This window comes from Pithys albifrons, chromosome 6 (assembly GCF_047495875.1).
Source record: "Pithys albifrons albifrons isolate INPA30051 chromosome 6, PitAlb_v1, whole genome shotgun sequence".
Lineage (NCBI taxonomy): Eukaryota > Metazoa > Chordata > Aves > Passeriformes > Thamnophilidae > Pithys > Pithys albifrons.
This window is the reverse complement of record NC_092463.1, coordinates 27,922,050-27,945,888: the sequence shown is the minus strand read 5'-3', so window position 1 is coordinate 27,945,888 and position 23,839 is coordinate 27,922,050. Positions and strand designations below refer to the sequence as shown.

General features: G+C 36.6%; 1 protein-coding gene across 1 annotated transcript in view; it reads left to right on the top strand.

Moving 5' to 3' along the window:
• The window catches only part of ARHGAP5 (Rho GTPase activating protein 5), a 45,857-nt gene that overhangs the window by 9,053 nt on the left and 12,965 nt on the right, over window positions 1-23,839 (top strand). Inside the window, exons 3-4 of the mRNA XM_071557961.1 lie at window positions 1,211-5,108; window positions 14,534-14,681. Of these exons, the coding sequence (XP_071414062.1) occupies window positions 1,386-5,108; window positions 14,534-14,681 (3,871 nt within the window). The 5' untranslated portion in view covers window positions 1,211-1,385. The remainder of the gene's footprint in view (window positions 1-1,210; window positions 5,109-14,533; window positions 14,682-23,839) is intronic.

Genomic DNA, 23,839 nt, shown 5'->3' with positions numbered 1-23,839 from the left:
CTGTTGGGCAGGAGTTGTTTCCACAAAAGATACTGAAGGTTTCAGTATTTTTATCTTCTGTTAACACTTTTTAGTGTAGCAAATACTTCTGCTGCTGCTTGTCTTCAAACTCAGATATGTTTTAGCAGTTGTGAATTAGTTTTACAGGTATTAAAGCAGATTTTGAGAGGTCTTTGGGTGACTGATTCAACACATATTTTAAGTTAAAGGAAGGTACAACACCCTTCTTAACAGATTGTTGTTAAGAATGACAATGTATATTACAAATAAAGCTGAGATATTGAGTCTAAAATTTCAGTATTGATGCTTGTTGTACTTTTCTTGTAAGGGCTGTGTAAAGGTTTTGTTTACATATATTTGTGGTTACTTAGTACTCTACAAATGTAAAAGCAGGTATGTTAAGTATAGTAGTTTGTACCTTTCAATTGTAGTGCTGTGTGAGAGCTGTCTTTTTACCAAGAAAATCAGAAAAATATTTTTATCAAACTATTTTTTCTGAATATAGAACAGTGTGTGTTGAAAGACACCTCTGGATGTCATCTTGTCCAGTCTCCTTGCTTAAACAGGGTCACCCAGGGCAGGTTGTCTAATGCAGGAGCCTTTGCCCTTTCTGGGTTACCCAGACCAGTGCTCAGTCACCCTCACAATACAGGAAGTGCTTCCTGATGTTCATACAGCACCCCCTGTATTTTAGTCTGTGTCTGTTTTTTCCTTTACTGCAATTTAAGCTCAAGTCTACAAATGCACATAAAAGTATTGTTATTCATGCAAATGAGGATGACATCTAGTGTGAAAACACAAGTGTGAATAGAAGTATATTGGATTGAGTTTAGAATTTTTGTTATATTTATTATAGTTGAAAATGCTTTTTAGTTCCTGGTATTCATAAGGTAGGAAGGAAAACAGTAATTTGGGGGTTGGGGTGTGGGTTTTCTTTTTTTAGAATGTGCTGATCACCTGTCAAAATAGGTGATGAGCTCTTCTTAAACTGTGCCTAAAACTTACTTATTTTTAAATTTGTAGTATAAACAGCATTAACATGAATGAATTGCAAATTTAAGATCTCATTTAAAGTAGTTGTAGAGTTTTCATCGACAACGAAAATCACGGTGAGCGAGCAAAAGTGTGTCTTCAAGTCTCTTTTCTGTCATGAATATAACAAAGAAAAAGCTGCAATCTTGAAGTTTTTTTTTTCTTTTTGCATTTTTAGGAAGATGATCATCCTCATCCTGGCTGTCTAGGTTCTCTCGATGACAAGCTGAAGCAGGAATGACTGACAGCTATTTCTGGAACCCTGGATATACAATTTAAATTTGTAGGAAACTTTCCAGAATGAAAACCACATACAGTTACCTTGATAATTGCAAAAGGATGAGAGGAAAGTTATGATGGCAAAAAACAAAGAGCCACGCCCCCCATCTTATGCTGTTAGTGTTGTGGGACTGTCTGGAACTGAAAAGGATAAAGGTAATTGTGGAGTTGGAAAGTCATGTTTGTGCAATAGATTCGTTCGTTCAAAAGCAGATGAATATTATCCTGAGCATACCTCTGTGCTTAGCACAATTGACTTTGGGGGAAGAGTTGTTAACAATGATCACTTTTTGTACTGGGGTGACATAACACAAAATGGTGAGGATGGAATTGAGTGCAGAATTCATGTAATTGAACAGACTGAGTTCATTGATGATCAGACTTTCCTGCCACATCGGAGTACAAATTTACAACCGTACATAAAACGTGCAGCTGCCTCCAAACTGCAGTCCGCAGAAAAACTAATGTACATTTGCACAGATCAGCTGGGCTTGGAGCAAGACTTCGAGCAGAAACAAATGCCTGAAGGGAAATTAAGCATAGATGGGTTTTTATTGTGCATTGACGTAAGCCAAGGATGCAATAGGAAGTTTGATGATCAACTTAAATTTGTGAATAATCTCTATGTCCAGCTCTCAAAATCTAAAAAACCCATAATAATAGCAGCAACGAAATGTGATGAGTGTGTGGATCATTATCTGCGAGAGGTTCAAGCCTTTGCTTCAAATAAGAAGAACCTTGTAGTAGTGGAAACATCAGCAAGATTTAATGTCAATGTTGAAACATGTTTTACTGCACTGGTACAAATGATGGATAAAACTCGTGGTAAGCCTAAAATAATCCCGTATCTGGATGCCTATAAAACTCAAAGACAGCTGGTTGTTACAGCAACAGATAAGTTTGAAAAACTTGTCCAAACTGTGAGAGACTATCATGCAACTTGGAAAACTGTTAGTAACAAACTGAAAAACCATCCTGATTATGAAGAGTACATAAATTTGGAAGGAACAAAAAAGGCCAAAAATACATTTTCAAAACACATAGAGCAGCTTAAACAGGAACATATTAGAAAGAGAAAAGAGGAATACATTAATGCATTGCCAAGAGCTCTCAATACTCTTCTATCAAATCTTGATGAGATTGAACCCTTGAGTTGGTCAGAAGCCTTGAAGGTAATGGAGAAAAGGCCTGATTTCCAGTCCTGTTTTGTAGTGCTTGAAAAAACGCCCTGGGATGAAACTGACCACATAGATAAAGTGAATGACAGAAGGATTCCATTTGACCTTCTCACTACCCTAGAGGCAGAAAAAGTTTATCAAAACCATGTGCAGCATCTTATATCAGAAAAAAGGAGGGTTGAAATGAAGGAGAGATTCAAAAAAACTCTTGAGAAAATCCAGTTCATTTCACCCGGACAGCCATGGGAAGAAGTTCTGTGTTTTGTGATGGAGGATGAAGCATTCAAATACATCACTGATGCAGATAGTAAGGAAGTGTATGGTAGGCATCAGAGAGAGATTGTTGAAAAAGCCAAAGAGGAGTTTCAGGAAATGCTTTTTGAACATTCAGAGCTGTTTTATGACCTGGATCTTAATGCAACACCAAGTACAGATAAAATGAGTGAAATTCATGCAGTTCTGAGTGAAGAACCTAGATACAAAGCTTTACAGAAACTTGCACCCGATAGAGAATCTCTTCTACTCAAACACATAGGATTTGTTTATCACCCTACTAAAGAAACTTGTCTCAGTGGCCAAAATTGCATGGACATAAAAGTAGAGGAGTTACTTGCCAACAGTCTTCTGCAACTAGACCATGGCCGCTCAAATTTATACCATGATAGTGCCAACATTGATAAAATCAATCTTTTCATTTTGGGCAAAGATGGCCTTGCACAAGAATTGGCAAATGAAATTCGAACACAATCCACTGATGATGAATATGCATTAGATGGAAAAATATATGAACTAGATCTTAGGCCAGTTGATGCTAAATCCCCATACCTGCTAACTCAGTTGTGGACTTCAGCCTTCAAACCACATGGTTGCTTCTGTGTGTTTAACTCCATTGAATCACTGAATTTTATTGGGGAGTGCATTGCAAAAATAAGGGCTGAAGCATCTCAGATAAGGAGAGACAAGTATATGGCCAGTCTTTCATTTACATTGATATTGGCCAACCAGAGGGACAGTGTTAGCAAGAATCTGCCTATTCTGAGGCATCAGGGACAGCAATTGGCCAACAAGTTACAGTGTCCTTTTGTAGATGTGCCTGCTGGGACATATCCACGCAAATTTAATGAGACCCAAATAAAACAAGCTCTGAGAGGAGTACTGGAAGCAGTTAAACACAATTTTGATGTTGTAAGTCCAGTTCCCACCATTAAAGATCTGTCAGAAGCTGACTTAAGGATTGTCATGTGTGCCATGTGTGGTGATCCGTTCAGTGTGGATCTTATTCTTTCACCTTTCCTGGACTCTCACTCCTGTAGTGCTGCACAGGCTGGCCAGAATAATTCTTTGATGCTTGATAAAATAATAGGTGAAAAGAGACGTCGAATACAGATAACTATATTATCATATCATTCTTCAATTGGTGTAAGAAAAGATGAACTTGTTCATGGATATATACTGGTCTATTCTGCGAAGCGGAAGGCATCCATGGGAATGCTCCGGGCATTTCTGTCTGAAGTTCAGGATACGATTCCTGTCCAGTTGGTGGCTGTTACTGATAGCCAGGCAGACTTCTTTGAGAATGTAGCAATCAAGGAACTCATGACTGAAGGAGAACACATAGCAACAGAAATTACTGCTAAATTTACAGCTTTATATTCATTATCTCAGTATCATCGTCAAACTGAGGTTTTCACATTGTTCTTCAGTGATGTATTAGAGAAGAAAAATATGATTGAAAGTTCTTACATGTCAGACAGCACAAGGGAATCAACACATACAAGTGAAGATGTTTTTCCAAGATCTCCGAGAGGAGGTTCCCTTGACTATAATTACCCAGATTCAGAGGATGATGCTGAAGGGCCACCACCTTACAGTCCAATTGGTGATGATGTAAGGTTGCTCCCAGCACCCAGTGATCGTTCAAAGTACCGACTGGATTTGGAAGGAAATGAATATCCTATTCACAGCACACCAGTCAATTGTCATGACCATGAACGTAACCATAAAGTGCCTCCTCCTATAAAACCGAAACCGCTTGTTCCAAGAACAAATGTGAAAAAACTGGATCCTAACCTCCTGAAAACAATTGAGGCAGGTATTGGCAAAAACCCCAGGAAACAACCCTGTCGACTGCCTGCAGCACCTGCAGAAGATACAGACCAATCTGACAACTATGCTGAACCGATTGACACTATCTACAAACATAAAGGCTTTGCAGATGACATCTATGCGGTTCCAGATGACAGTCAGAATCGTCCTATCAAAGTTCGAAACTCAATTGTTATAAATACCCAAGGGGAGGAAGAAAATGGGTTTTCTGATAGAGTAGCCAAAGGTCATGGGGAAAGAAGGCCTTCAAAATACAAATACAAGTCTAAGACTCTGTTCAGCAAAGCAAAGTCTTACTATAGAAGAACTCATTCAGATGCAAGTGATGATGAGGCTTTTACCACCTCTAAAACTAAAAGAAAAGGAAGACATCGTGGAAGCGAGGAAGACCCACTTCTTTCACCTGTTGAAACATGGAAAGGTGGCATAGATAACCCTGCTATTACATCAGATCAAGAATTGGATGATAAAAAAATGAAAAAGAAACCCCACAAAGTAAAAGAAGATAAGAAGGTAAGTCAATTGATTTAAATTCTATTTATAACTTCTGGTGTATTGTAAAAAGGGGAGGGTGAAAATATGCAAGAGTTGCACCCTATTTTGAAACAGGTGCTCTAAAATTTTCATGTAATATTTTTTTATTTTTGGATCAAGTTTCTATTAAGTTGCTCAGAACTAGCAAACCTTAAGGAATGAGATGGTTTGTCTACCTAATCAGGTGTTCAGAAGTTTCACTTATTTTTGCCTCTGTATGAACATGTGCCAGCTTCCTTGCATGTGAGTAAGGTTGTTACTGTTTCTTTTTTTTTAAAAAAAGCTGCTTTATGAGTTTTTGAGTAGAACTGGTTCTTGCAGTTCTTGCTGTTGGAATGAGTTTTGGGGCTGGTGAATAAAAGGAGTGGTTTCTTTTTGATTCTCAGTTGTCTACCTGGAACTCTAAAGCAAATTCATGAAAAGGAAATGAATAGTGGTTTTACTGACTGCTGCATTTTCCTAGTGTGGGCAAACTGGTAATCATGTTAAAAGTAGTATTACCTGTAGGATTCTCTATTCAAGCAAAATAAAGGGAACGAAATAGGGAAATAAAGGGAAAATGATAATATTTCATTCTAATTGAAAAATGTTTAGTTTCAGTCTTTTTGCTGATAGTTACTTTTTGACTTACTATCTTAAAAGTTATTGTATCAAGGTAGTGTTGTGGTGTAAGTTCTAGATGGACACTCTTTACGGTTTAGATTTTAATCTTAGGCCATCAGCCATTGTGTTGGGTATAGTTTTTGTTTGACGTGAAATCAGTGGTGTTCCTGATCAGTTAGATACTTTTTTCTTGTCTGAAAATAAGCTGACCTTTTTAATATTATCTTTTGTAACATTTAATTTTTTTTTAACTTACATCTGTGACAGTACATGAATAGCAGTTAGAAACAAGTTTTAGGTTAAAGTAGAGCATAGTTAAATTTTACTAATAGATTAAATTCTGTATTGCACTTCCTGGTATGCAACTGTGATTTGAATTACACCTGACTGATTTAAAGGGCACTAAATTTTCTTAAGGCTTACTCATAAGCATGGATAATGATGTCTTGTGGGTATAAAATTATGTGGTTAAAAATACTTTGAAGTTATTCTTGTGGGGAAACTTAGATGTTTTTAAAAACAGTATTTTGTATACTTTTCCTAGAATCATTGAGCATCCTGAGTTGGAAGGGACCCACAAGGATTGAGTCCAACTCTGTACTCCTTTTGATTGAAATAATCTTGGTACATAGAAATTGAAATACAATTTCATAATCCTCTTACTGCCCCAGCTTTGTTGAGTTGACAGAAAGTTCCTCTGGGTTGTGTATTTATGTTTTAAGCCAAGTAGACCTAGTATAGTGGGGTCTTCTCTTCCTGATACTGTGTCAGGAAACCCCCTGGGATCTTTACCCAAAGCCTTTGCTTTTGGCTTTGGCCTGTTGAGAGGAAGCCTGAATTGAGTTTCAGGCTGCTCTAAAATTTTGTAGTGGTTAAAACTCTTGAAGAGTAGAATTAAGTTTTTTTTAATGTACCTCTTGGTTGTTTTGGTTGGTTGATTTTGCTTTTGTTTGTGGTTTGGTGGTGGTGTTTTTTTAGCAGGGCTGCTACTCTTAAATTAGTCACAGAAAAATTTTAATAGTAGTAGAAATTATTGTAATGATTGAGAAAACAAATTTAACTTGAAAGCCAAAATGTTTGCAAACTTTCAAAATGTCTAAGAATGTTGAATAGTCAGTGCTTTTGATAGTGACTTCTGTGTGTGTTGACTGGCATTAAGTTGAAGAGAGAGTAGTTACAGTTCAAGTGATGAGTCATTCTAGTTTGTAACATACCCCTTTGGCTTTTCTAACTGTTAATTTTTCTTCAGAAGAGATGCAGTTTTATTAATTGTGGAACTTAATCACTGTTTTCCTGGGTTGTTCTAGAAGAGCAACCAGCAGTCTTTTGTTACAAAAACTCAAAATTACTCAAATTATATTTTCCTGGTTGAGTCTTGTTTGCTGCATGTGAGGGATGTTAGTGCACCACTGTTGGCAGATTACTTGCTGGGTTTTATTGAGAATTTCAACTGAGAGATAAACAGACCTTGTGTACTTCTTTCTGAATATTTCTTAAAGCACTTACTGATTCTTTTTCTGAATTGTTCAGCTCTGTGTAAAGGGAACATAAGATACATGTGATACATTCTTACTATAATTATAGTGATTCTGAAATAGAAAAATCTTATAAATACAATGGATTTGTTTGGAAAAGCTTGAACTTTGAAGCCTGAGGTACTAATTGTCTTTTTCAAAGATTTTTTTTTAAAATTGGCTTTGTAGTATGCTGCTGCCTTTTCAAGCCCAAGTAGGATGTAACATACTTGATGCTCCTTGCATCTTTGTTGGTTTGAGATGTGGTGTTTCTGTGTGAGTTTCTTGTCAGGTACTGCAGGAAGGACATGGCCCTGCTGAAGGGTGCATGTTCTGTCCTGATGCTTTCAGGCCTCAGTCTCCCAGCTCACAGTGGGCACTGAGACATGTGGGGTGGCAGGGGAGGGATGGAGTCATTGCAGGGGTCAGGGGAAAAAATTGAAGGGAAGAACACAAGATATGGGTGAGTAAGAAGGAGGAAGCAAGATTTGAGTAACAGTGAATAGGAAAAAGGACAGCTGTAGTTTGGCGAACACATGTACCAAATTTAAAAATCTACTGTGAACACATATTATTTTAAAGGCAGGAGTAATTAATCAGCATAAATTAAAATGTTTTACTGTGGAAAGTACAGCAGTGACAAATCTGTGGTGAGCAGGTAACTTTACTTTCAAGGTCATCTGATAATTCTTGTTACCAAAGGAAATGAAACAATTTAAAATTGAGACCAGTTAAATAAGTGTACTGTGATCTGAATGATTTGCCCATTCTTTTTGTGCATAATGGTGTGCCAGTGTTCTTAGGTTTTGTTTTGGTATACTGCTGATCAGAAGTGGAAGAGAACTGCCCATGAGCTGTTTTCAACTGTCAGAAATAATCCCTTCATTCTCACTGCTCTATAAAACTCATCCAGAGCTTCTGTTTCCTTTGTATTGGTGAGAAATCTTCTTGCAATTCCTAGTTTTCATTTTTCTTTGGGGTAATCTTTCTCCAGAAGTGTTTGTGATCTGTCACCTTGAAACAGATGAAGGGACAATGGCTACTTCTTGATCTGAGTTTTAGAAGATTGAAAATTGAAGTTTTCCTCTGAACTTAGGTTTTTGAATGAGGATAACTGAAACTGTGTATCGTATTGCAAAGAGTGTCATAGCAGCGCATCATATAGTCTTAGTGGTTTTGATATCTACTAGAAACTACCACCAGACACAATACTGTGATTGCACCCAAACTTTTCTTAGCTGCAGTTACTGTGACTTCAGGAACCTTTGACATGTTGTGCTTGATAATTTCCAGTTGAAGACTTCCGGCCATGTAGTGCAGGTGTTTTATAGTACGTACACACAGTACCTGTGCATTGTAGTACGTGCTCCACTCACCTTAGTGCGTGTCGCTTTTGTTACTCGGGCATTCAGGCACATGATTTTCCTTTAGTCTGTGACTTTGTCCTTTCTGTTGTTGAATATCATCTTTCTTCAGCTACTCCAGTTGTCACAGTAGTTTTCTGTTTGCCATCACCCAGTGCGTTACTGGAGTCCAGTTTGTAAAACCAACTGATGGTTGTCCTGTCTTTGCCTCTAGAAAACTACATATTTTCAGTGGATGAGGTTAATCAGTCCAGTATGGTCTGACTTGTGATACACCCACCTTTATCCTTATTACAAGGAAAAGTCACTGTGTGGCCTTGCATGTGCTATTAACAAGTGGACTGTTGAACTCTTTCTGATAGGGATGTATTTGAGGAGAAGTGGAGAGAAGGAGAAAAAAGCAAGCAGACTGGCTTCAGTCACAGGGCTTTTTAGCCAAGTTCATGTGGCATTTTGTGTGCACACTGAGTTTGAAAGCTCTCAAGTGCAGTTTGTGTGCTAATATTTATTAAGCTATGATGGTCTTTTTTCTTCCCCTCAGAACTTTTTCTGTAAAGGTTCCCATACAAAAAAAGCACCTTGTTGATTTTGCTGTTATTAAACAAAATAGCCCTCAGATTTAATGCGTTGTCCAGAGTGAATTCGCCCCTGCATGCTTTCTATGTTCGATTATTTAGTTCCTTAGCAGTCTTCACAAGCTTGGAGGAACTAAGCACAATGTTCATGTGCAGCTTTGCTCCAGCTGTTCTTTGCCAAGTTAGACCTTTCCAGCTGAGATATGTGCTCATTCATCTCTAGGTCTTTTTGAAAAATGGCAAGTGTGAACTACAAGTAGGTTCTTATCTGAATTACAATCCTTAACACTGTAATCCTAAAGTCTCGTATAAACATTATTGGTGTTGGTACACATGAAAATGAGCACCCTTGCAAGCTCTATTATAAATTATTCTTCTTTTCAGTTTAACTTGATGAGTTTGAAGATACAGAGCAACAGAAATTGCAGAAAATTTCAGGCCATTAAAGGGCATGAATGTTCCTAGAGGAAACCTTCTAATATCTCAGAGAGAAGGAACCTCTTCATGTGTGTGCAATATCCTTCAAGCTGCAGCTGTAATGCAGTTTGAGTTACTATAAGGCTCAAACCACAATACTTCTTGGCTTTTCACTGTTCTCATTGTGTTCTTATGTGTAAATGAGCTCCATATAAATATTTAAAAAATATTTGTCAATTATTATTGATTTATCTATTACTACATGAAATAATAGCAAGTTATTTTTGACCCTTGTCCTAATTTAGAAACTCTTTGTACAGCAGGAAGCCTGCCTGGTCTGGAAACCTGCAGCTGTTCCATATAGTTACAATTAATTACCTTATTATTTGTCTTTACAATGGAATTAATGAGTATTAAAAATTTGCCCACCTAATTTAGAGCTCTTGCCTTTGTGAACACTTTGAGATTTGTTAGGTGTCTAATTTAGGCTGTATTTTTTTTCCTCTTCTTATGGAATATAGTTGTTGAAGTTTTTATCCTCCACAACATAAGAAGAGAAAATACCTGGAATAAATTTCTGCAAAAGGAAAAGCAGAGCCTTATGTTGAATTTTTTTAAATACTTCTGAAAATTAATCCTATCTAGAGAGGTCTTGTAAACAATATAGTGAATTAGCTGATTAGTGATAATTCTGAAAAAATATCACTATCTTTGGTCTTTGACCAATGGTCAATAGTTTGATTATTCAGGGTCTGTTTGTTGGGGTTTTTGTTTGGGTTTTTTTTTTGTGAATGAAATTTCTGTCTGGGTTGCTAAATGAAATTAAAAAAAATCTGCCTTGTAACCTGGTTTGCAAAAACAGTTTTTTGCTCCCAAAGAAGATTTTGAATTGCATTCTTTCCATTTTCCTTTACACCACGATGATTGTAAGATGCTTTTTACTTTAAATGAGTCTGAAAGCTTCTCTCAGTATTTCAGGCAGAAAAATCCACTAGTGTCTAGATGAATTGTCATGTATTTTACTCTGCCTTGTTTTAGAATATGATACAAGTAGTATGCTTTCTGTCTATTCTTCTAAGCTTAAACTTGTTTGCTGCCATTATAATTTCAAAAGTATATGAAATTTTATGTTGAAACTATTCCTGAAATAGTGTCAGGAACTGAAGAGCCCCTGTGTGTTGCTCTCAGTTTTAATAAGACTATGGTAAACACGGGAGCAGTGGGAGATCCACTTTCATTTTTATTCAGCTGTTCTTGTGTAATTTCAGTGGTTCATTTAGTAAAGTACTGTCCACTTCAGACAGTATGTACAGTGAAATTCTTTTTTCTCCTGAGGAGTACAGGAAATATCAGAATCTGTACTTCCAGGTTTCATCTGTTCAAAGTTAACACTCATAATGTGCATGTTTAGAGCCATATACCTTCCTGAGCCTCAGTAGTTTAAAACTTAGTGTAACAAGCAGGAATTCTAAAACTGGCGATTGCATGAAGGGAAGAAAGCATGTCAGAGTCTGTCATTGCTTTATTCATGTCATACAGCTTCTGAAGAGCTGTCTGTAAATTAGGGAGTAGCAATATTTTGTTAAGCTTATGAAATGAATGCTATTCATGGTGCGTGGTTTTATGAAGTATTTTACTAGTTCTGAAAATACTGACTTTGCCCTTTATGACCCTAAGGCTGACCGCAAATGAAGCAGGCAGAAACTTCCCTTTGTATCAAAAGCAGTAGTGAAATTTGTGGGAAGTAGAGAAGTGGCTGAATTTCCCCTTTCATAAATAAATTATTAATGGTAGTTCTGGTGGGATGGATGTGAGAGGGGAAAAAAGGAGTCCATCCTGAACAGAGAGGGCTTGCAAGAGTAGGCCACCATCCATGATGGGGTTTGATAGATGGGTTTGGGCAGTTTTTAGTTTTCTAAGTTAATTTTAGAAGGTTGTATTTAAGTGTGTTGTACTCCCAAGACTCAGCTTAGTTTCTTCCTAGATGATGACTACTGCTTATCTGGTTCCCTCATGCCTATGGTCAAGTGGGTTAAGCTTGAATATTCTTTACATCTATGGGGGTTTTTTATAGTTTTACACTCTTTGTAATATTTCTGGTTTTGAAGTCAAGAATTGGATACCATTCCATGCTCGAATGCATGTTTTCATGTTTACTTTGTTCTCACATTAAGAGGACTTCAGCTAATCTTTTGCAACATGTTTGGGGCTTAAACTACTGCAGTTAAAGAAATATTGCCAGTAAATGATTTTGGTATCAGCATCGCAAGGCAAGTTTGGGATTCTCAGAGTTAAAATGCTTTCCTGCTGAAGTACATAAGGATCAGTCGGAGGTTTGGCATTAACCTCTGTTAGGGTATGAAGAGAAGCTGAACTTGGCAAGAAGCAAGTGGTGAAGCCTGTGCTGAAAGCTCGACAGAGGTGCAGCAGTCCATTATAAAGCCCCCCACAGATTTATGTAAAAAGTGAGGATTTCAACTTTATGGTGTTGGGCGTTGTGTTTTAATTACTAACAGGAAAACAGTGGTATATGAAAAAATCCTTTTGCTAGGATTAAGTAACAAAACTTTTGTGCTGGTCCTTGTCTTCTTCAACTTGGTGCCTGTTCTTTTGTAATTAAGATGCAGGAGTAGCATACAAGGTTGGTTTTAACTTTGCCTACGTTAGTACTTGTTGCATGCAGTCGTAGGTGACTGCTGTATTGTGGGCAGTATTGGTCAGAACTATTGAACAAAAACCACCTGGGGTAATGTCATAATCTCTCTTCCAAAATCTAGGAATTTTAAAGTTGTTCCCTTTTTCCAGGTGCTCCTTAACTAATGAAATAGTTTAATGTTTAACTGTTTTTGTTCCTTGTTTCATTAGAGACATTTTAAAAATTAATATAACAGAAAATTTTACAATAGTCATTATCTTGACAACAAATTTAATACAAGTTCCCTTCTATGTCTGATAGATCAGAAAAATTGCTCTTTTCTCAGAATGGGGAAGAGGGTTTAAAAAAAAAGCTTTCACTAGAACTTACTTTTGTTAGAAATAAGACCCATGTTTTTTTCCTGAAGCCACTTACTTTTTGGCAAAGTTCAGGTCTTCTGCACAGTAGTAATGCCTTTTTGTTCAGAACAAGTTCTCCACTTAAGAAATCTGGACCCACAACTTAAAGTATGGGAATCTCAAATCAGGAAATAGCATGGGTGTTTTAAAGTTTTGTTTGTAATTTGCTGAAGTATTTTTTGTGAAGATTATGTATAGATAGTTTTTTGTAGGAAAAATTGATTCACAGTGCAACTGGAGAGTTTTTTCACTCACATACCTGAAAAAAAAGAGAAATGATGAGAGGGATATTTTAGTAAATATTGGACAGGAGGGAGGCAAAGTATCTAATGATACATAATGGGAAATAGCTGATAAACTTATTGTTGGAACTCTACCTAGTGAAATAATAATTTCATGTTTATAGAATTGTCTTGAAATTACTATCCCTTCTCCTACTCTACTTTCAGACAAGTTTGCAGAGGACTTTGGGGTTGTTTCTTTTCTTTTTATTCTTTTGTTCCTTGTGGTTCTTTAAATTCTTTAGACAAATTCTCACTTTCCAAATTGTAGATTAAACTGATTTCAGGTAAATAATTGATCTAAGAAACCTTTCTGCTTTGCTGAGTGTATAATGTCATCCTTGCTATCTCAGTCCTTTGCAACCATTCTTCTAAACACAGCACAATTATTAGGAAAAAAGCATTCTTTACTCCAGTTTTGCAGATATATTTACTATTTCATATTTTATCCAGGTATTCTACATAGATAACATGTAGAAATTTCATAAAACTTCTGTTGAATCCTAGTTTATTATTCCATTACCCAGATTGCTTTCCAAGAGACACACAGAGACTTTTTCCGTCTTCTTGATCTAAAAACACACAGACCTGAGTGTTGCTTTATTTATTCTGGGATGGTGGCGAATGTGCAAGAGACACTTTGGACAAAACCAAATTGTTTTTCCTTTCTTTGCTGCCTTCAAAGGACGTGTCTCTAAAATGATCTTTCATTCAACATTTGACAAAGATGCTTTCACTGAGTTTCATACATTGCTTAACTTCAGCTTGGCCCTTTCAGCTGTTGCTCACCTGAACTGGATTCTGCCTAAATAATATTTTTGATGGTATAATTTATATTTTCTTCAACCTTCGGAGCTGAAACATGGTACCTGATACCATGTGATTCTTGTAATCATCCAAAGGTGATTTATTAGTTACACTGATAAAAGTCTTTTTCAGGGAAAAAAATTAGAAGCAAGCCAGAAAACTCCATATGAAACTTACCATCTTCTTAGGTTTGATTGTGTGCAAACCTTTTGGGTGAAGTCCTGTGCTTGTAACAAAGCAATCGTGCTTAATAGGAGTGCCTGCAGCTTAAACTGCGAGATGGATTGTTACACATTCTGCATCATCATGTTTCTTGTGTAGTTGCAGTGTAAAGATTATTTTGTATCTTTCAATATATGCAGAACTTTTTTGATGAAATGACACTTCAGGATCTTATCCTAACAATTTCTATAGAGGTCATGAATCAGAGGTCATTAATGTTGTTTTCTGTATAAGCATTGCTGAAAGTTGGTACGTAAAGACTTGTCCTTAGCTCCATACACAGGTAGGCATCTTTATTTCTGTTCCTCTGTTATTTCAGTTACTGATACATTGGGTCATCCTGTTCCTAACGTGATACTAAAAGGGCCAGACCTTTTAGAAGTTGAGTGCTTTTTATCTAGTGTTTGCTATTTTAGAAGTGCATTCAATTTTTATTAGTTTGGTTTGCTGTGGGGGAATTTTAATGTCTGATAAGTGTGTGATCTGTTTGTGTTTACTGAATGAATGCAATATGAGTTAGTAAAAATGTTACTTGAATATTACTTAAATAACTCTGTTTTGTTGTAGCCGAAAAAGAAAACTAAGACATTCAATCCTCCAATCCGTAGAAACTGGGACAGTAATTACTTTGGGATGCCCCTACAGGATTTGGTTACACCCGAGAAACCGATACCTCTGTTTGTTGAAAAATGTGTGCAATTCATTGAAGATACAGGTAAGATAGGAGTGCTGTTGGAGGAAAGACTTTCCCACTTGGATGAGTAAAGCCTCTAATTTTCTGTTTTAAAGTACTTCTAGAATTTTGCCCTAGAAATAACTGTGGGCCAGGCACATTGAATAGTAGAATGTGCTTTCTAAGTTGTATGCTTAACATGTCTTGTGACTTTATTTATACAAATACTTAATTACTTTTTGAAAAATGGTTGGAGTTTAACGTGTTTCCTGTAATTTAAAAACTTACATATTTTTCTAATGCCAAATGACTTTTTGGTTTTCTCTCTTTCCTTTCTCCCTGGCTTGCTGGTTGTGTGTTTGTCCACGCTTTCAACCTATTTACTGTGTGACCATGAGGCAAGTAGGATGATTTTGCTGGTCCAACAGAAGAGTACAGTTAGAGTGGGGATTTGTTTGAGGTTTGGGAGTGACCTGTGGTTGGGGTTTGTTTAGTTTTTGGGGTTTCTTTGTTTGTTTTTAAAGATTGTGAGCACCAGTTTTCAGTTAGTGTGCAGATCCTGCTTGCTCTGAAGTTTCATAAATGCCATATTGCTGCATTTGGAGTAAATGACAGTGTGACTGAGCTTAAACATGCATAGGGCCGTCTTATGATGTGTCTGCAATTCCCTGTTGTTTAGCGTAAAGTAAAACAGCATCTTTTTTCAGCATTTGCTTAGTTCTGTAATATGATTTTGGCTGTGAGATGAAAGTAGCAGTTTTAGCAAGAGTAAAACTGAAGGGTTTTCTTATAGCAAAACTCAGTTTTGCTGCCATATGTAAGAGTAGCGTTTCCAGAAGGATTACTGCAGGTGGTGAGCCTAATAGCTGTTTTTGAAGGCTTATATACTGCATTATTGCAATGAAAAAATTAGGTGGACCCTCAGGCACTGATCTTTTTGGAGTCAGACATATTAGCATAAATTTGTCTTTAATCTTTACCTTCTATGGATTCCTTGATTAAAGGTAAGAGCTATATTTTCTTCCCTCTTGCTTTTGCTTTTTCCACTTCACCCAATTAAAAATGGGGAAGGAGGAAGAAGGGCAAGGAGTAAGAGTGGCATAGGCAGTTTAATATATATATTGTTTGGTCTTTTATCTTGCAAAAATACCCCAAAACAAACTAATGTAATTTAAGGGGCGACTCTCTTTAAAAGTGGTTACATACAGCTCCTATGTATAGCTACATAAAACAGACATTCACTATAACTGAAGACCAGATGACTCTGGAGAGTTTATAAAATTTAGCAATAGAGTAATTTGAGCATGTTGAACTTTGTAAGAATACTTTATTTGCTTTAAAGTGGTGTTGTCTGATATCTGTTAATTTTGTGGTAAACTTCCAAAAAAGTCTGTTTTTCCCAAAGAATTTTCACCACCTTGTGGGGTTGACAGAGAGAACTGTAATAGTGTGGGAACATTATTTGTTGTCTCCTCCCCCCCCCCATAGTCATGAAATCATACAAGCACCTGAAAGATTTAGCACTTCTACTCTCCTCTCATGACCTGTCTTTGGAAGATGTTTAGTTAAGCTGCTGTTTGTTCAAAATGTAGGGTCTTCTCAATAGTGATGACTCAGAAGGCACTGGTTTCTCCTTTAGCTGGTTGAGTATATGTTACTTTATCCTGGAATGCTGCTGTGCAGCTGGAGAATTTTAATTCTAGCCGTGTAATTAAGCTGGACAAACATTGTGCCATCTGCATATGTTTGCTTGTGGCTGTGAAGACAGTAGTTGTCCTGCTAGTGTTGTTAAGCACTTAGAACAAAACCTCCAGTTTGATCTGTATTACAATTTTCTTTTTCCTATTATGGATTCTGTATAAGTAGCTTTTGTGTTCTTTCCAACCTCCATACTCAGCTGTGGGAGTTTTATTTTTGGTATGTATTATTTTCATATTGGATTAATATGCTGTAGGTATTTGAGTTTCAAGCAGTGTTGCCTTTGAAAGAGGAGGATGTTCACTTGCATTACCTTCAAGTCCTGTATTGAGATAGACTCACATCACTGATTTTGGGACTGAGAAAATTTCACAAATACAGATTTGGAGATTATCAGTCTGCGGAAAGCAAGTCAGGGTCTGTTGGCTCCAGGCTGGAGTCCAGAATGGTCCCATTTCTGTTTGAGAAAACTGCTTGGCCCTGGGCAGTCATCCAGTACTCAGCTGTCTTTACCAAGTCAGCCTACTGGCACTACTAACTGCACTGAATTATCATTTTTATTATCATTGTCTTTTTAACCAAGAATTGCAGTCTTTTCCAACTCAGCTTATCTGTATATATATCTTACAGAGGACATAATTGTTTAGCTTTTCCTTTTAAGGTACTTTCATGATGTTCAGCTCCCTCCCTTTGTATTATCACGTCATTTGGATTGTGGCTGAATTTGTGGAGATGTGATTAATCTCAACTTGAAGGGCTAATGTTAATTTTCAATGTTCCTTATTTCTGCCTCATGAAATTATGCAAGACATTGCTTTGTACGCACTTATCTAAATTGTGACTGAAACTAGAAAGTGTACAGTGTGAAAAACAGTTTTCTCTGTTTCAGATGCTTAGATGAGGAGATAGTATCATATAGTGGCTTTGAAGATTCTTGCTCCACCATAAACATTAAAGAATTGGGCACATGCAAAAAATACCATCAGATTTTTATTTTACCATAAAATATCCTCAAAAAAAAAGTATGTATCAGAAGAAGAGGGACAATTTGGAAAAATTTAAGTAAAGATAAGGGATCCTAAGTTGGGGCCTGCAGGTGTAGGTTATTGTCTGTGTTTTGCCATATGCTTTGGTATTTTCCAACAAGAAACTTTGTTCTGAATTAATTTAATTTTATGGAACCAACCAATTTGGTTTTGAAATACAATTTAGATCTTGAATCCCTTTGTAATCTTTTTGATAGTATTGAAAGTAGAAACTGAGGGAGTGAAGAGGTTACCAATACCTGAGTAGAGCCAAACCTAAAGCTGTAACTGTGTCAGCACCTGCATTTCAGAGCAGTGGGTGCTGTCACTGATACTGATAGTATGAAATGGCAATAGCACACAGTGCTGGGTCTTGTTGGACCATATTGATTAAAAAAAATTGCATAATGCTGTGTAAGATTATCTTAATGTTATTACATGGTCACTTCTGGATAAGAAATGAGGAAAGTTTTGCTAAATACTGTAAACAAATGTCACTTCTGTGTTTCCACATTGTCCATGTTTATAAGAAGGCCTCTCTTCTATCCAAGCCTTTAATTTTTTAATTCATTGTAATTATAGCAGGATGACTATAATCTTTTGGTTGATTGTCAGAGCTCTTTCTTACTGGTTCATTGAACAAGGTGATCAAAATAATTTTTTTCTTTTGGGTAAGTTGTCTTGATAATGGTGAATTACCAAGTTTTCCACTAAGTATCTTGATGTTTTGAGGAAAACTTATGGTAAAGATGGTAACTTATGGTAACCTTTTACAGACCATTTGAACACTCTTCTATCACTAGTGACATGTGTGATGTGTGTATTATTGTTTGTGTTCTTTTACCTCTGTCACATTCCTTGCAAGTCAGTTTGTAACTTTTGCTGATGAGGGCAGCTGCATAACTTGACTCTTTGACGTTGGTAGCTGTTTTCAGTTATGGTCTTCCAAAAGAATATTTTGATGATACACTTATTCTGGTGTGGTTTTTGCCCTCTCCTGAGGGCAAATGAGAAATGAATTTTGTTTGATTACTTGAAATGAACTTTTAAAGTGTATTGGTTTTCTGTAAACCAGTTTTATGGAAATGTATTTAGCAAGGAAACTAGTTTTGATTTTTAAGAAAATTGTAGTGACTTTGTGTATAGAAGTGATACTGCTATGGTAAGACATGATAGACAAAACCCTGTTACTTTTTAAAAAAATACTATCCAGTGTAACTCAGTACAACTCATTTTTTCTAAATTTAGGCAGAAGAAATGTGGTAACTTTAGAAGCTAAACTGTTCAACTGTATTAATGACATGAATTCTGTGTTTTTGTAAGAATTACTACTTAGAGAATAAGAGGGGTTTTCTAATACTCTGGTAATTTTGTTTGAGAAAGAGAAACACAGATTTCTGAATTTAATGTTAATTTAATGTCTAACTTCAAAATGTTAATATGGTTTGAATCTGCCACCAGTTTAGTGGTCAGCCATTCCAAATACAGTTTGTGTACTATTCAACACCTCTTGTTGTTGATTATCTTTAACCTTCCCAAACATAGAATAATTCAGACAAAATGGCTCATGCTAGCCAATACTATTAGCATATGAGGGTTTTTTTAATATTTCAGTGTTTTTTTGTGTTTTGGATTTACTTTTGTATTCAATGTTATTCATTGGTGAAAGTTTTCTATAAATTACATTTCATTCTGTTTACTGAGGAAGGAGACATCAGATTAGTATTATGAACACTAGAACAGTTTTGCCATTTAGTAAATTTAGCCCCTGATGATAATCAAATTTTAGTAACAGCAGCAGTATTTTAATATTTTTTCTCTGAGTTTTCTAAATAGTTTAATAGAATATTGATATCCTTGTGCTTCATTGACCAGATTATAAATTTTAGATTCTGTACTTCATACAAAACTGATAACATTAATACAGTGTTAATTGTGCGTGAAACAATTGAGGGAAGATAAGTTTATTAGAATAATTTGTATTTTAATAATGTAGTTACTCAATTTGTGTGAGAAAAGGAGTGGAATAAAAAGGAAGAATGAATTTGACAGAACCACATCTCATTTAGTGTCTCACATGGTCCCTATGCAGCAGCTATAGGTAAAATTAGAAATTGCATATTTGTATATGTACAATAATTACTGCTTTTGATATTAATACCTTTTTGTAATGCTGCTAAATTTACAATTCTGGAGGTCATTCAAGTAAAAGAGTGTTGCTGCCTTTGAATTTCCCTTGCACCTCAGTTATACCCAGGTCTTCTATGCTGAATCTGCTGTGAGGCCAGACTTTTTACATTGGAAGTATAGATAAGGCAGTTTGTCTCCAGAGAATGAGAACTGAGTAGAAGTAGGCAAAGAAAACGAGTCAGCAGTGCCTGTTGACGTATAAAAACTGATAAACCATTGAAGAATATTCCTAGTGGCTGAAAAATAAAAAAAAAATCAAGATTGATTATCTCTCCTTTTATTTAAGGAGCTTGGGAGAGCTGGAGGCTTTTAGGAGCTTTTTCTGTTGCAGAACAGGACAGGAGTGGCCACCTCCCTCAACTTTGTATAAGACAACTGGCTTTCTGAGGGTCGTTTCATAAAAAATGGTGTAGTAAGTAGAAAGATCCTTTGCTGCTGTATGTGCTTCTGCCACTTTGTTTTGGCACTTGTCAGACATCTCTAATCAGTGGAGATCAGTGTCTTGGGAAGCTATAGCAGCAAAAATGGTCAAGGTCCTGCTATGTAGTATTGCAGCTGGTAAGTTAAGGGTCAAACACTTGCCCAAATAAGTGCAAGGCAGGGAGCAGGAGCAAGGAAAGGACAGAAACAGTGATTGATGAGGCAGAGTTAGACCATCTTTTTCAGTCACAGTGATCAGTTAAGTTGACTCAACTGCTATGAAGCTGAGCGTTTAGGAAAAAAAACCCTCATAGGCCATGATTCTGCTACTCTTGATGCTGGATAGGTACAGTAACAATAGATTTAAATAGCTCTATAATGCATTTTGTACCCTCATCATGTTGGTGAGTGATCCTGGCATGGGGAGTGTGGTTAATGTGTGTAAGGCCAGGGCTTTTACTCCGAGGCAGGTCAACAAGCTGGAGGAATGTCATAAAATATGATGCTCTGATTAGAAGAGAGAAAATTTTTGCTTGGAAGATAATTATTGGTTCAGGTTACCCAAAGAGATTGTGGGAAATCTTAGAGATCCTCAAAGTAAGTTTGGATAAGCAACCAAATCTGAATTCGGGTTGACCCTTGTTTGAGCAGGAGGTTGCACTAGATGATCTCCTGGGAATGCCTTCTGTGATCACTTCAAAATTGGTATAGATAAGTTTCAGTAGTTAGGAGATTACTCCAGTTTGTGTTTGCAACTTGGGAATTCATCAACAGAGAGGAAACCTTGTACAAACTTGAGAGGAGGTTACATAAAACTGGCATCAGTTGTTTCTCCTAACAGAAGACTAACTACAGATGGATGGAGGAGGAGCACATGCATTAATTTAGTAGTGTGAGAGAATCACTGAAAACTGTAAACAAATATGTTTTGAAATACTCATAAACACATTTGCACTTGAGCTGTGTTGCTAAGTAAGGTATCTCTTCAAAGGAAACATCATGAGAATTATATAAAGAATTCCTAAACAATGCAGATAGCACCAAGATGTCAGTATCTCTTACAGGGTATGTATGGTACTTACTTACCTGCTTCACTTTTCTCCTGGCTTTCTCAAGGCCCAAAGTGACCAAACAAATACATGTCTGGGAGATTAGAGTATCTTCAGATGTCATCCATTTTTAATGAAGCAAAGAATGCACCTGCCTTTTCCTAGGCTTTTTGTAATGTCATATTAAATGAAGTCTTTTATTCTGTTTTTGAAATGAACAGGCCATGAAATAGGTGGTTGACTGGCACTTCATAAAATGATTGAGACCTTGTTTAATAATTTGCTAGTGTAAATTATAGAAATGTTAATTCATCTTTGGAGGGCTTCCTGTTTATAATGTCTTTCCAAAACTTTACACTGCCTAGTTTTTACACTGCTTATGGTTTATTAAAAATTTGAATATGGTATAAATTATTTTATTTCAAGAAGCAGTAAGACACTTATTTTTGGTTCTGGTTTTCAGTGTGTGAATTAAATGTCATGGGTCTTTAAATGTCAGTGTTGATATGCGTGGATAAGAATATGTAGAATTTTGAATGTATTTTATGTAAGTAAAGTTAGTGCTAGATTCTTACTTAAAGAGTCTGAATTCTTCACTCTCTTACTCTGTACATTCTTGGTGTACATAGAAATTACTGGTTTGAATCAGTGAGGGGGTGGTTCCTTTAGTCTTGAGTCATAGTATAGGGGTTGAAAAGAGATACACCAGGTCAATCCGTGGGATGAAATCAGAGAATTATTTAGAACACAGAATTTACAAAGGTAAGTGTGGGAATAATCATCTCAGCCATTGTAGTGGAGAATGACTCCTGGAATGTTCCATTGGCCACTGCAGGGGGAGTTGAACTGGGGAGAGACAGATCTGCTGTGATTACGTGATATATATTCAGAAAATAGACAGAACGTGATAGCAGAACCCAACTGTGCATGTTGTAGCAGACACTGTATGACTTTTCATCAGTCTAAATGTTAATATACCTGTTGTCACTTGGGAAAAGCTCATCATAGACAGCTCTCTGAAAACTTAATTTCTCTGTGCTTGTTATCAAGCAAGCAAAAAAGAAAAAAGTTGAACCTGAGTGTTATGAGGGGAAAAATCCCACCCCCCCATGCTATTACCTAATTCCATTCTGTACACACAGTTTGAATACTGGTTGCAATTCAGTTCAGTCTCAGAGTAGAAAGGAATTGGAAAAATTACTGCGTGTGGCAATTGTAATAACTATTTGATAAAAAGGAAGTGAAATGATTAGAACATCTCTGAAGAAATTATATAAATTTAAAAAACTGGGAAAGTGTAGAGATGTTACTACTTCTTTTCAAGAGAAAAAGATTTTTATGAAGATTTCAGGTAGTGAGCATGAACTCAGTATGCTTTCATGATGTACGTTCCTGACTTACAAAGTTGCTTTTACTGTGATGTAAAGACCACAAGTTAGATGACTTAAAGGAGTTTGGAGGAATTAATGAAGGATAAATGCCCTAGTGGCTATTTAAACACTTTATGCAAAAGCCTATGTAAGCCACCATCTCCAGCAAGCTGGGAGTACATACCACAAAAAGATTACTGGTGGGGTTTGTTTGTTCTCTCCTGCCCTTCCTACATCTCTCCACAAGCATATAATACTTAGTGTGGTATTGGTATGGGAAGCAGATATTGTACCAGGTAGACTTTGGTCTGCTCTTGTGCTGAAGGCACCAAGGTTCTGTGTAGGAACCAAGGGTTGTGAAAATATGTTGGTGCCTAAGAATGGAAGTGTCCTACAAACAATTATACATAGAGGTGCAGATCCACCGTGCAGATTTTCTTTGAAATGCTTTGAACCCCATGTGGTGAAATTCCAGTTAGATGGAATGGAACCCTGATCACAACTGGCAGCACAAAGAAGGTGCAGGAAGAGAATTTATTTGGCACTTAGGAAGTACTTTAGCAAAAGAATGGTCTAGGCAAAGATGTACTCTGTCTGGAAGTAAATGTAGGTTATTGTGAAGTAAGGAGGAGCTAATTATTTAAATCAGAGGTGGTGTAAAGCTAACAGGACAGAAAAGCAAGTAAGTCAGATGATTCTGGTGTATAATATTACAGCAGCCATTGTGTCTGGTGAGGATTTGTTGGCAATGACAGCTGGACCAGAACAGAAGCAGGATGAGAACATAGGTAAGAATTCTGAAAAATCAATGGGCTTGCAGATGAAGGAACCAAATTTTAAAAAAACTGTCAGAAAAAAGAAATGTTGTCTACTCTCTGTATAGGTATACAATATATACATAAGCAAGAAGTTTAAAAGCTAAAACTTGTGAATTGGAACATCTGATACATGGTGAAGATCTTGATGTAACAAGCATTACCGAGACCTGGTTGGATAATAGAAAGCAACAAGGAATTGAAGCATTACTTAATAAGTAATACTTTCAGACTTCAGTGTATGCACACAAACAGATTAAACTTGTCTGCTGTAGTGCCTTAGTGCAGTGACAATTGACCAACTGTTTCATGAAGTGTTACTTTCTAGAATATACACAAGCAAGAAACATTTTTGCTTGAGGAATTTGAAAGACAAATTTAGTTAGCTTAGTCCAGAATTGAAGGACTTTGCTGTTTTGGAAAAGGTCTAAATTAAGTAGGCATCTCCTTGTTTAACCTGAAAATTTTCTGAAATATTGTAAGTTGTCTTTCTTTGTTTCTCAGAGCTGCAGCCCAGATACTGCACTAGAGCATCTGTCTCCAGAACAGCCCAGTTCAAGTATTGGAGGTTTATACACTGACTAAACAGTGACTGTGTCAGACTTCTCAGAAGCTGCTAATGCAGCACATTCA